The sequence below is a fragment of the Coenobita brevimanus genome, chromosome 23 (assembly GCF_032717465.1).
Source record: "Coenobita brevimanus isolate Jiangsu-jjx chromosome 23, ASM3271746v2, whole genome shotgun sequence".
NCBI classification, from domain to species: Eukaryota; Metazoa; Arthropoda; class Malacostraca; order Decapoda; family Coenobitidae; genus Coenobita; species Coenobita brevimanus.
Genome location: NC_136976.1, coordinates 3,302,858 through 3,317,500, shown reverse-complemented (window position 1 = coordinate 3,317,500; position 14,643 = coordinate 3,302,858). Strand labels below are relative to the sequence as shown.

Sequence of the window (14,643 nt, the reverse complement as noted above, 5' to 3'; positions counted from 1 at the left end):
AAACAGAAAAATAACAATAATACAAAATAACTGAAAGGGCATCGGCACCGAAAGTCGAAAAAATGTATATATACTTATAAAAATCAAGGCTTAGGGAGGTGTGTGTGTGTGTGTGTGTGTGTGTGTGTGTGTGTGTGTGTGTGTTGAACAGACTGTTTAAGATAGACTGGTTCGTCTGAGGTGGAGTACACACACACACACACACAAACACACACACACACGGAAGTTTACAGAAAAACATACCCGAAATGCATAAAACACACACACACACACACACACACACACACACACACACACACACACACACACACACACACACACACACGGAAGTTAAAGAAAAACATACCCGAGACGCATAAAACACACACACACACACACACACACACACACACACACACACTTGCGACCTGTGATGGGCTGTGGATCACTGGAGGTCCCTGTTAGTTAAGTGACCACCATCGGACGGTAACGTGTGTGCTTGTCCCGCATGGGAAAGTTCCTTGTCTCAGTGGAGTGAACGGAGCTGGGGCCTGATTGACTGCTGCCTACCTTAAAAGCGTCATGCAAGGTACCACCCCTGAACATCCACACTGTGCACTGCGCAAATTCCACGCTACCTACAGACGCCCCTTGAACTCAACTTACCCGTACATAATGTCATGCCTTAGTTATTTATTTATTTGAATATTCATTTTATTTCTCTACTTATTCTTTCAGGTTATTCAGACTGGTAGCTTACAGATAAAGTATTACAGAATGTAATTTTCCTTTTCAGTCTTTCCTATAAAATTTCCATGTCAGTTTTTCAATGCTGCATGGTGCTTTTTCTCACTTTTTCCTGCCGGTTTTAACTGGGGGGTTTGGAGGCGGGGGAAGCCTCCTTGCTTTACTATCCTTATCCTTCAGCATGTAGAATTAGATCTCGTAGTCATAGTCTACTTTGTAACAAACAGCCTCGAAAGGACCATAAGGTCTGTTGCTGTTTGCTTTCCTTTGTGCTCCTTGTACTACTCCTTTGTTCACACACACACACACACACACACACACACACACACACACACAAGGAAGTTTGTGGAAGCATGAACCCCAAACGTAACCTGGAAATATTTAACTGTGGCTCCGCGTCACTCCTACCTACCTACCGACTTACTTGCCGGCTTACCGACTTACTTACCTAGCCACCTACCACAACATCTACTTACTTACCTATCAAACCCACTCACCTCTGCCTACTCACCTACTTACTTGCCTACAGAGTTATTTCCTTACCTACCTACCTACAGGCCTACCTAATTACCTGCCTACTTACAGGGTTACTTTCTTACCTTCCGATCTACCTGCTGTACTTACTTGCCTCCCTAGACCTACTTCCTTATTTACCTACCTACTGATCTACCTACCTATCGATTCACCTCCTTACGTATACCTACCGACGTGCCTGCCGACCTACTGACCTGCCTACCTACTTACCTACCTACCTACCTATCGACCCACCTACCTACCTACCTACCTACTTGCTATCGATCCGTCTACTTACCAATCTACCTACACACCTACCTACCTAACTTCCTTCCTCATTTATTCATGTATCAGTCCACCTCTCTCTCTCTCTCTCTCTCTCTCTCTCTCTCTCTATCATTACCTAGTCACGCCAAGGGATGGATATTATGGTATTATGGTGGGGGACGAAGGAGAGGAAGACCGAGAAGGCAAAAAAAGATACCTCTCCTCTCTCTCTCTCTCTCTCTCTCTCTCAATCATTCTTCATGACGTGTGTGTGTGTGTGTGTGTGTGTGTGTGTGTGTGTGTGTGTGTGTGTGTGTGTGTGTGTGTGTGTGTGTGTGTGTGTGTGCGCGCGTGTGTGTGTGTATAGCCTTATGAGGATTGTGTACGCAGGTAAATATGTAATAAGTACAACGTGCTTATGTAACCGTGATTGTACAGTATGTAAGTATTTATGTCCGTACCGTCATGTACGTGTGTTATGTGCGTGTACAGTACCACACGAATCTACACACGAAGGTCTATAGGCTATCAAGGTCGATCCCAAATGTGTGTGTGTGTGTGTGTGTGTGTGTGTGTGTGTGTGTGTGTGTGTGTGTGTCATATGCATGATACGAACAGGACGGTCTGATGAGAGAGATAGATAGATAGATAGATAGATAGATAGAGAGAGAGAGAGAGAGAGAGAGAGAGAGAGAGAGAGAGAGAGAGATGCAAAGTTACTCGATTAAGGTTAGGTTAGAAAGATATATATTTCTACTACAGAGAGGGACAAAGTCGAATATTTTGAATCAGACGAGGATTATATAATTTAATTTAGTCGTGCCATTTTACATTATTTTTCTCAGCTTAGGAGTGTCCCTGGAAATAAAGCGGGTAATGTACTATATTATAATTCCGGTAGTTCTGAAATTTAATCCTGAACTGAAAAGAAAAAAATGTTAGGTTAGGAAGGGAAAGGAAAAACAGACTGAAGGTGTTAAGGGGAGCGGGGAAAGGGATGGAGTGATATAAACCTGATGATAATAATAATAATAACAATAATAATAATAATAGAAATAACAATAACAACAATAATAATAATAATAATAATAGAAATAATAATAATAATAATAGAAATAATAATAATAATAATAATAATAATAATAATAATAATAATAATAATAATACAGTAACGCGTAGACTGTGAAGGTAAAATTGACTGATTGCAAATATCGTGGCAGCTTAACAAAAGAGGTCACTGCCGCAGAATAACAGGAGTAAAAGCAGAATAACAACTAAAACAGAGAGAGAGAGCACAAAACAGCCATCTAACCTATAAAGTTCATATTCTTCGCCAAGGACACCCCATAAAATTATACATAAAACACACACACACACACACACACACACACACACACACACACACACACACACACACACACACACACACACCAGTAAAAAGACAGCATAAAAACTAGAACTGTGTGACTAGCAATGGTCCGTATATTCGTCGGGCAAACTCCCTAACACCTTTTCCTTAGAGATTTATTTGGTTATTACACCTTAGTGTCCTCTTCTGCGTTACATAAAATCCTTCTAACACTGCCATACTCTGCATAATTAGCGCACAAATGGATGTTAAGTGGCCACATCCAATAAATAAATAAATAAATCGCTAAGGAAGAGATGCTAGGGAGCCTCCTCAACCCACGAGAATATGGATCCAAGAGATGGCAATGCATAGCAAGACATGGCTTGACCAACTATACTCATTTCACTCTAACTTGGCCTATAAATGTCACATCTCCATCGTGAATGCTAAGTCGTAATACCAGATTAATAAGGAGAGGCTAGTCATGAAGAAGTGCTACGGGATGAAGATAGTGCCACAGCATTGCCTCTTTCCTCTAATGAGGTATGTGAAAGAAGCAGCAAAAGACGAAAATCTGGGCCAAGTTAATGTGAAAGATGCCTAGCTGCCGCCGTCACCTCCCTTAGCTTGCTTGAAACACGAGAGAGAGAGAGAGAGAGAGAGGGAGGGGGGGGGGCATCAAGGGTAGCTACTGGCCTTCCTGACTCATCTTTACATTCAAATCCCTTCAAAACCAATCTCCCTGACCACGGCGGCCCTGGATGCAATAATTCATAAGTCTATAATCCATTAACTATTTCTATGAATGAAAGTTATCTCACTTATCAGACACACCAATAACTCTCTCTCTCTCTCTCTCTCTCTCTCTCTCTCTCTCTCTCTCTCTCTCTCTCTCTCTCTCTCATTTTGAATCGACCTAGTAATACGTTCATGTATAACTTGCGCCTTTCGTGAGTGGTAGCACACACACACACACACACACACACACACACACACACACACACACACACACACAGTTCTCATGCACAAGCTATATATATATTCTCTGTCTCTCTCTCTCTCTGACATTTCCTCACTTACCTCCCAAAAGTCACCCCGCATAGGTCAGGCAGTCCATTTAAATTCAGGAAGTGCATTTAAATTCAAACCCCCAACGGACGCTAACGAACACAAACACATCAATACTCGCACAGCACGTTAATAGGGTGCTTCCGTTGAGAGAGAGAGAGAGAGAGAGAGAGAATTATGAACAACGCCAATCAATACTGCCAAGTCTCAACACTGGATATTTCCTACTATACTCTTTTCACTCTAAATTGGCTTAAACCTGCCGTCTCTCCCCCTGGAATGCCGAGCTATAACAAAAGACGTACACTTGAATACGGTGTTAGTCACGAAGAAGTGCACTAGAGATTAGAGCTACGTGAAGGAAGCTGCAGCAAAAGGACGAAAATCTGGGCCAAGTTGAGGTGAAAGAAGTATAGGTCTCTCGCTCTCTCTCTCTCTCTCTCTCTCTCTCAGCTGAATAAAAATCGTAGTGATAATAATACAAAAAAATAAAAATAAAAAAAGGAACTCGGTTAAAATAACGTTACAAAAAATCCATACTTCCTCAGACCTTAATATTTCTCATTCAGTAGTCAAGAATCTCTCTCTCTGTCTCTCTCTCTCTCTCTCTCTCTCGATATTTCTCACGCAGTAGTCATGAATCTCGTAGCCAAGTTCCCTTTCCCTAACCCCCTCTCACTCTCCCGGAAATTTCTCACGCAATAGTCACGGATCTCTCTCTCTCTCTCTCTCCTTGATATTTCTCACGCAGTAGCCACGAATCTGTCTGCCTACCTCTCTGTCTGTCCGTCTGTCTGTCTGTCTTTCTGTCTCTGTCTCTCTCTCTCTGTCTCTCTGTCTCTCTCTCTCCTCCTCGCCTTGATATTTCTAGCGCAGCAGTCACGAATCTGTCTGTCTGTCTGTCTCTGTCTTTGTCTCTCTCTCTCCTTGATATTTCTAGCGCAGCAGTCACGAATCTGTCTGCCTGCCTGTCTGTCTGTCCGTCTGTCTGTCTGTCTTTCTGTCTCTGTCTCTCTCTCTCTCTCTCTCCCTCTCCTTGATATTTCTAGCGCAGCAGTCACGAATCTGTCTGTCTGTCTGTCTGTCTCTGTCTCTCTCTCTCTCTCTCTCTCTCTCCTTGATATTTCTAGCGCAGCAGTCACGAATCTGTCTGTCTGTCTGTCTGTCTGTCTGTCTCTGTCTCTCTCTCTCTCCTTGATATTTCTAGCGCAGCAGTCACGAATCTCTCTGTCTGCCTGTCCGTCTGTCTATCTGCCTGTCCGTCTGTCTCTTTGTCTATCTGTGTCTGTCTGTCTGTCTCTCCCTCTCTCTCTCTCTCTCTCTCTCTCTCCTTGATATTTCCAATGCACTAGTTACGAATCTGTCTGTCTGTCTGTCTGTCTGTCTGTCTGTCTCTCTCTCTCTCTCTCTCTCTCTCTCTCTAATCATCTGACGGTAACAAGAGAACAAAAAATGAGAATAACAAAATTATCAGTTACGGTAATTAATAACATCTCAAGGCAAAATACTTCTCGATCTCTAGCCACAATTTGGTGTCCCTTTTCCCCAGCTGACTAAAATCGTCTGACGGCATTACGAACCAACTAAATGGGTGAGTCAGTGAGAGTCATGAGCTACGGTAATCGATATCCAGCCCAGCACCGGATATTTCTCGATCTCTAGCCACGGTTGTACATTTTTTTTTTTTTTTCACTCTTCAGCTCACGAAACCCAATATATTTTTTTCAGAACAGCTCAAAGGTCAAGGTAACAATGCTAGGTCACACATTTTTCTTTTTTAACTATTTTCTTCAACGTCGATTAAATTGGCGGGAAGGTTTGAGGATAAGGCAAGATTGAAGTGACTGTCTTGAGAACAATTAGGGGTCAAGGTCAGAGGACAAGGTCAAAGTTAAACTTGTTACGGGTGTTAACAAAGTAACCATAACAGTTTTGATGCGATTTTAGTCAAACTTGGTGGGAGGGTTGAGGGTTAGCTGATGTTCAGGTGGGCAAGACTGAGGTGGACAAGTGCACGTGACTAGAGGAGTGCATGTGAGTGACTTGGAGGGGAAGACCAAGGACGAGATGGACGGATGGCACTGAGATTTAGAGAAGGTTGTGTGAGTTGGAGGGAGGGCAGCCAAATGGAGAAAAACAAGACAACGGGGAGACGATTTGTTTGTGGACACCTCACGGGATTAAGGCGTCTGGCAACAAACAGATGGACAGACAGACTGATGGACGGGTATAATTCTGACAGGATTGCAAAGGGTCTCTGTCTGTCTGTCTGTCTGTCTCTCTCTCAAGGCCATGCTATACGTGTTATGGCCAGTAATACCACACTATTTACTCCCATTAGGAAACACCCTTAGACTTGAGGGGGTCTTGGCCAGGCAATATATTTACTTTGAAATAAATGGTAAACTTCCTTTAACACGATTTTCACGATCACGGTATCAAGACGTGTATATACTGTGTGTGTGTGTGTGTGTGTGTGTGTGTCTATATATATATATATATATATATATATATATATATATATATATATATATATATATATATATATATATATATATATATATATATATATATATATATATATATATATATATATATATATATATATATATATATATACTGTATATTCCTCCCTCAATGGAATAAAATGTCAGAGTTGTCCCGGGCACTGGTGACGGTGATAGTACCTTCAAGTTCTTCAGAAACTCTGATCGTAATAGAATCATCCGGCGTTGACTAGAGTTAAATGCCAGAGTTTTCCGACGATAAGAGTGTCAATTCGCCACACAGTAATGTCGTCGTAAAACAATATTCTCATTGCAACGATATCTACACTGGAATATCACCAAATGCAATACAGGATAACTCACTCTCTAATCTTCAACTTAAAGAGAATTTCTCGAATGAAGGAATATGTATATTGTAAAGCCTTTCTTAGAAACCTTCCTTAATCTGTTTTGTTAGGTGAGGATTTTTTTTTTTTAATTACATCAGCACTCGCGAAATGAGAGTCGGTGTTGGGTTTCACTCGACGTGTGTGTGTGTGTTGTGTGTGTGTGAACAAAATAACTTAACCAAACTTAAAAGGTGACGGCCGGCATGAGTCAACATACTGTTTTTTTTTTTTTTTTTTTTTTTTTGGGGGGGGGTCAGTGATTAAGACCATAGAACCAACTCAAAATTTAAGGTCACAGGGCAGGTCAAAAGGTCAGAGGGGCAGGTCAAAGGCTATTCCCTATCTAAAGACTGATAAAAGGCAATGATGAGAGCAGAGCGAACGTAAACAAGAGTCTGCGGTGCACAGAGGAGGAATGTAGTGCAAATAGCGCAATCGATACTTCACATTGATCGAGGAACCCAATGTAACGTACTATTTATGCTTGAAAATTGAGGGAAAATTTTTTAATGTTTACTAATACTTCAAAACACATAAGTTTCAAATATGTTAAAGGACGATATAATTAGTAAAATGCCGGCTGTGACAACGCAAGCCTCCACCACACCCCTAGGAAGAGGACACGGAGGGCTAGACAGCGACCGGAACGCGCCCGGGCAACAGGGTCATAAGTTCACCCGGGCCGCGCGCCCCTATTCCCCGGAACTTGTCCGCCGCGACCACCATAGTCAAAGTACCTTCCGGGCGAGCTGACCACCGACAGGATTTGGGTGGAACTGGCCTAACAGTTCTAAGCAGCACCCCAGCCACGGCCTGTAGCCGGGCATCTGAGACGGCCTGTAGCTGCTCACCACAAAAAAGGGCCACGGCCTGTAGCCGGGCACCAGAGACGGTCTGTAGCAGCTCCACCCAGTGCTGCTCACACCCCCTACAGAAACCAGCAATGGCCTGTAGCCGAGTTGGAGAGAGACCGATACATCCTCTCTTTTTCCGTAGTTGCCTCGGAGGGCACAACACGGCGACAGCCTGTAGCCGCGCCCGTAGGGAGGAGACGGCTTGTAGGCGCTTCTCTCCAGCACATTGCTCTCCTTGCGGGACCTGGGTGATGGCCGGTAGCCACACCGGAAGGCAGGTGAAAGCCAGTAGTCACACCTCGCCTGTGTTCCAGTTACGGAGTTGGACCCCGGCAACGGCCTGTAGCCGCGCCGACAGCGAAGGGATGGCCTGTAGCCGCCCTCTGTCTGTTGCCCAAGGGAACCAAGCGATAACCTGTAGCCTTGCCGGGGAGAGTCACCAAAGTCTTTCGTCCCCTGTGACTCTGCAACGAGATGGTGAGCTGTGCTCAGTCCTGCCCTCGGCAAGGAGCACAGATTACTCTCCAGGAGGAGGGCCACTGCCTGGAGGATTGGTGGAGTGGCCCCATACTGTCTCCGGGGTTGTTCTCCCTCTGTCCGGTGGAGGAAGACGCCTACCTGACGGACTCTGGCCGAGAACGACGCCGCAGTCCAGCCCTGACGGCAGCGCCCCCAGCAGAAGACAGCAGCCTACGCCCCTCTGAGGACGTCCCCCGGACCCCCGGGTGGGCCCACGCCCCACCCTGATGAAGGCAACGCCCGTCCTCCACCAGGCTCCTGAGTGAGCGCCTCCAACGCCTGTTTGCCCCCAGTCCCGAGGGCCAGACCCCAGTCCCCAGCCCTGACGGTGAGGGGCCCTTCGCCACACACAGCCCAAGCCCCAGCCGAGAGACGATGCCCCTGAGAGTGGTCCCGTGGCCGCGGGAAGAAGGGACTCCCAAAGGGCCTCCGCCCACCCCTGGCCGAGAGTTGTAAGCCCTGGCCCCCCCCCCCTTTCCCCCAGTGAAACAAAGTGGACCTAAAGACAGTGAATTTACAGTGAACATGGAGGCCGGCACTTAAGGCACGAGAGTGAGTTTACCGTGACACCAGAATACAGTGATGTTCAGAAAAGACCGAGACCAGTGAGTGTAAAAGAACAGGCGCCCTAGTGAAATCCAGCTACAAGTGTACAGTGGGGCCAAGTAAGCACGTAAGACCTTAAAATACACAAACCCAGGCAGTGAATGTTACAAACAGTGATACTGCCCTCGCCCCCTGTAACGGCGCCTCTCCCTTGTGCAGAGTTCAGTGACACCCTCCCCCCCCCCCTGGGCTCAGCCTATAAACTTAGTGTCAGAACAGTGAACATCTCACGACAGTGCCTCTCCACCACGGACAGTGTAATAATGCCTTTGCCCTCCTGAACCAGCCTTAGACTCCTGTACATCTAGCATCCTGCGTGATACTATACCCACTAATGCCAGCCTATGTATTGATTTTAGCCTAGGAGATTGTGTAAGGGCATCCGGCCATAAAATGCTACACGCTCCAAACCAAGGTCCTCTACCCAGGGGCAACGCCATAGCCCTTATCCAAAAAAGGGGTACCTGGCGTAAAACTCACTCTGTCTACCTGTCCCACGGCAGTTGAATTCGTCAATATACGTGTAAGGTTGTTGGCCTGTGTTTTTATGCCCTGGATCTCTCTGGTTTGTCTAGGCTCCGGTCTGGAAAGGGAACCCAGCTACACTCTAGGCGTTCTAGGGACGGAAAGCCGACCCATACACACCTAGCATAACAATTAGAAAAAATGTTTAAAAATTTGGATGTATGCTTTTATGAAAGTATTCCAAAAATAACTACACACACACACACACACACACACACACACACACACAATCAATCAATCAATCAATCAATATAATGTTAGAATGAAAACTGAGGCTTAAAAACTTACTGAACGAGTTGTTGGTTGAAATTGAGAGAGAGAGAGAGAGAAACTTACCTGTGTGTGTCTCGCAGCAACATATTCAATACACACGTGTACACATGCGCACACATCACTTTCTCTGTAACCCACTTATACATACATGACATTTACACACACACACACACACACACACACGATACAACACTACAGTACAATGCACACGTAAATGCACAAACACACACACACACACGCACACACACGACGCTTCTACACACACAGCCTACACACATGACATTTACAGATACAAACTATTTCTGTCTGTCTGTCTGTCTGTCTGTCTGTCTGTCTCTCTCTCTCTCTCTCTCTCTCTCTCACACACACACACACACACACCCATGTATACAGAGCAGTCTCTCTCACAGATACCTTCAAGAAATTTACACACACACACACACACACACACACACACACACACACACACACACAACCTTGATCATTCACATACAGGAGCATTCCGATTGTCCAAGGAATTCTGATTTAGACTTGAAAATCGAAAATAATAATAATAATAATAATAATAATAATAATAATAATAAAAAGAAAATAATAATAATAATAATAATCCACGTTTCTCACCCAAACTAACTTCATCATTTGGTGTTCGGCTCGTATTAGGGTAAGGAAGCTCCACAACACCTTTTCCTAAGCGATTTATTTTGCTAACTACGCCTTACTGTCCTCTTCCGCGTTACAAAAATCCTTCCAGCATCGCTATACTTCTATAAATAAAGAAACGTTAACCACCTATATCCTAAAGTAATTCGCTAAAGAAGAGGTGTTAGGGAGCTTCCTTACCCAATGAAAAATGGGCCTTAATGTGGAAGTCTTTTTATACAAAACTGATTATTCCTTAAATATACTCTCTTCACTCTAACCTGGCTTAAAATTGCCATACCTCCATCTTGAACTGTTAGGGAGATTAGCACTAGAATACGATGCTAGTCACGAAGAATTGCTTTGGGAAGGTAAGGCGTTGTATTTTCTTATTCTGCCGCTGAAATGAATTAAATCAGCTTCAGAAAGAGGAAAATCTGGACTATGTTAAAGAAAAATGGCTAAAATTATCCTTCAGCTTACATACTGAACGCCAATTAGCTTCTCCATTCACAAAACTGATTCTCCATTTATATAACCGTTCTCTTCCATCCCACTCTCATTTTCCATACAAAAATTTATATACGTTATCCATACACCAAAGAATACCCATACAGAATTGGTTTAAGTTTTGAATGACTGATAGAATTACACAACGGGAAATCGGACTGGAAAACCAAGTAAAAAAGAAGAAAAAAAAGATACGGTACCACATTTCATCGTCGTCTTCTTCCGACTCTCATTTGACTCATGCAAACTTCATTTAAAACTCCTTAAAAATCAAATCCAAAGGCAGCTAACGACCTACCTGGCTCACTTCCTCCAACTTTTAGCTTCCTTTCCACCACAGCTAACTCCAGGAAGCTAAATTAGACCGCTGGTGGTGAAAATAGGGGAGGAGGCGGAGGGAACCTGAACGCCATGCACCCCCCACCGCAGTCAAAGGCATACTGATTCTTGTTGCGGATAGCGTGGATGTTTATATAGTATTGATGAAGGCTTCCACACCACCACACTCCACACCTTCCTACCACATTTCCACACTTGCCACACCTGCCACTCTACTGCACCTCCACGCCTATCTACCACATTTCCACACCACATTACCACACTTCACACCCCACATTACCACACTTCACACCTGCCTATATCATTTCCACACCTATCACATTACCACACCTACCCACCACACTGTCACGACATTTACCACACCACCACACCACACCTTCATACATGCTACATACCATAACTCTTTACCTACCACATTACCACATCACACCTACCACACTACCACACCACACCACCACATCACCTACCACAATACCACACCACACCAACCACACTACCACACCACACCTACCACACCTCTTCACCTGCCACACTACCACACCTCTACACCTGCCATACTACCACACCTCTGCACCCACCACACTACCACACCACACCAACCACACTACCACACCACACCTACCACACTACCAAACCTTTACACCTGCCACAGTATCACACCTCTGCACCCACCACACTACCACACCTCTGCACCCGCCACACTACCACACTATAATGCCTCAGCACACACCATATTACCAAACCTCTACACCCACCACACTACCACACTACCACACCACACATACATAGTAATACTGCTGGTGAGGGTGATTGTGGTAGTGACAGTGATAGTGGCAGTGATAGTGAGTGTGGTAGTGATAGTAATGGTGATAAAGTGATGATCGTGGTAGTGATGGTGATAGTGATAGTGATGATAGTGGCAGTAGTAGTGATGGTAATGGTGATAGTGGTAGTGATGATTGTGGTAATTGTAATGATAGAACACTTATGGTGATAGTGGTAGGCTGGTAGCAATAGTTGTAGTGACGGTGGTAGTGACAATGAACAGATTATGGTGATGATAATAGTAGTGATAGAGGTAGTGGTTGTGATAGAGGTAGTGATGGTAGTGGTAGTGAAAGAGGTAGTGATGATAGCGGTAGTGATAGAGATAGTGATGGTAGTGGTAGTGATAGATATAGATAGTGATGGTAGTGGTAGTGATAGATATAGATAGTGATGGTAGTGGTAGTGATAGACGTAGTGATGGTAGTGGTAGTGATAGATATAGATAGTGATGGTAGTGGTAGTGATAGAGGTAGTGATTAGTGGTAGTGATATTAGTGGTAGTGACAGAGGTAGTGATGGAAGTGGTAGTGATAGGTAGTGGTGATAATGATAGTGATAGAGGCAGTGATGGTAGTGATGATAGTGATAGTGATAGAGGTAATGATGATAGTGGTAGTGACAAAGGTTGTGGTGATAGTGGTAGTGATGGTAGTGGTAGTGATAGAGGTAGTGATGGTAGTGGTAGTGATAGAGGTAGTGATGGTAGTGGTAGTGATAGAGGTAGTGATGGTAGTGGTAGTGATAGAGGTTGTGGTGATAGTGGTAGTGATGGTAGTGGTAGTGACAGAGGTTGTGGTGATAGTGGTAGTGATGGTAGTCGTAGTGATAGAGGTAGTGATGGTAGTGGTAGTGATAGAGGTAGTGATGGTAGTGGTAGTGACATATATAATGATGGTAGTGGTAGTGATAGAGGTTGTAGTGATAGTGGTAGTGATGGTAGTAGTAGTGATAGAGGTAGTGATTAGTGGTACTGACAGAGGTAGTGATGGAAGTGGTAGTGATAGGTAGTGGTGATAATGATAGTGATAGAGGTAGTGATGGTAGTGATGGTAGTGGTAGGCTAGTGATAAAGGTAGTGATGATGATTGTAGTGATGGTAGTGGTAGGCTAGTGATAAAGGTAGTGATGATGATTGTAGTGATGGTAGTGGCAGTGACAAAGGTAGTGATAATAGTGGCGGTGATAGTGGTGATGGTAGTCGTAGTGATAATAATAATAATAGCATAGTGATAATGACTGCGAAAATTGCATGACTGTGAGGTGGTAACAGGGCATACACTGATAAACACTAAATAATTTCCTTTGGTGCATATTCAACACTCAGCTCCTATTACTCCCTCAGAAAAAAAAAAAAAAAAAATCGTGTGAACTGGAAAAATACCAGAGCTGTCCCGATGATGAGACTGTTCCAAGGTCCAATTTGCAGCTTATTTCATGTAGTTTAATGGTTGAGATGACGACGGTACGGTTCTACGTCCTTTACAAAGCACTTCTTCGTGACTGGCATCGTATTCTAGTGTTAACCTTCTGTGTCAACTCAGCATTCAAGACGGAGACTGCAATTTTAGGCCAACATGTCCACAATTTTCGATATGTTAGTTTCAAGTGGCCGTATGCTTAGTGTAGCGCGTGTAAGCTATTATCGTATCCTAAGTGGCTTCAGGATCGCTCATAAAACCCCTTCCTTGGCTATTTATTCTTCCTATTACACTTAATTGCCCTCTTATCGATGTAAACTGCGTCTAAATTAAAACGCTATAAATAACCTTCAAGAGAATGTTTAGGTACAGTGTCCGAAAGTAAATATCTACATCATCGGTTCTTAACATGGGGGGGCGACCACCCAAGGGGGCGTGAACAATTTCCAAGGTGGACGTGAATTAGAGAAAAACAGTGAGTGGCTTGAACAAGTGTGTGTGTGTGTGTGTGTGTGTGTGTGTGTGTGTGTCACGATGAACTATTGATTCATATGGATTCACATTCTCTCTAGCCTTCAAAGCACGTTCTTCTTTGTGCACGTGCATTTAGCTTTTTTTTTTTTTTCTTTTTGCCTGTCGCCTGATCACCTTGCTATATTTTCCCCCCTCTCTCTAATCGGGTCGTTCCGAGAGAAAATTAAAGATACCATGAAGCAAGATGGACCGCACCCCAGTAAAAATATAAACGTCCCTCACTTTCCTCTCTGTCGCTCGAAAAGGGACGATAGTGGATTACAGGAAAAAGACTTAATGCAGTCTGTATTCACGTGGATTAACGTCCACTTGAACCTGCGGCAAAAATAGTAATAATTCTGTAATAAGTTTTCAGAGTCAGATGATATCAGGGAGATGGAAAGGAGGTGTGAATCTGTGAACCAAGGCTAGAGGGGGAGAAAATGAATGTAAACAAAGGCTAAAGGGGGCACAACCCGAAAAAGGTTGAGAACAGCTACGCTACTTAAAACTTGCCGAGAATCACCCTAACTTGAAAAGATTCCCTAACTCCCTTCAGCTCAGTTGATGCCCAAGTGTAGTCAAACTGGACGGTTGACTTGACGGTAGTTCGTTCATTTTAACTTCACAGGACTCCCAGAAGAGGTCGGGAAAGAATGCCTCACCAAGTATCCCTGCTTGTCGTTAGAGGCCTTTCTATCTCCCATCTTTCCTTCCTTACTGTCATCTTTTCTTCTGCCCTGCTTCTCTTCTCGGTATCTACGTGTTTCTCCCGGCCTTCATTTTCCCTCTACT

At 44.1% G+C, this 14,643-nt stretch overlaps 1 protein-coding gene across 1 annotated transcript in view; it reads right to left on the bottom strand.

Moving 5' to 3' along the window:
- LOC145393071 (uncharacterized) overlaps positions 1-6,651 on the bottom strand; it is a 27,262-nt gene extending 20,611 nt beyond the window's left edge. Inside the window, exon 1 of the mRNA XM_080267409.1 lies at positions 6,613-6,651. Within this exon, the coding sequence (XP_080123535.1) occupies positions 6,613-6,651 (39 nt within the window). The remainder of the gene's footprint in view (positions 1-6,612) is intronic.
- Positions 6,652-14,643: the final 7,992 nt, after the last annotated feature.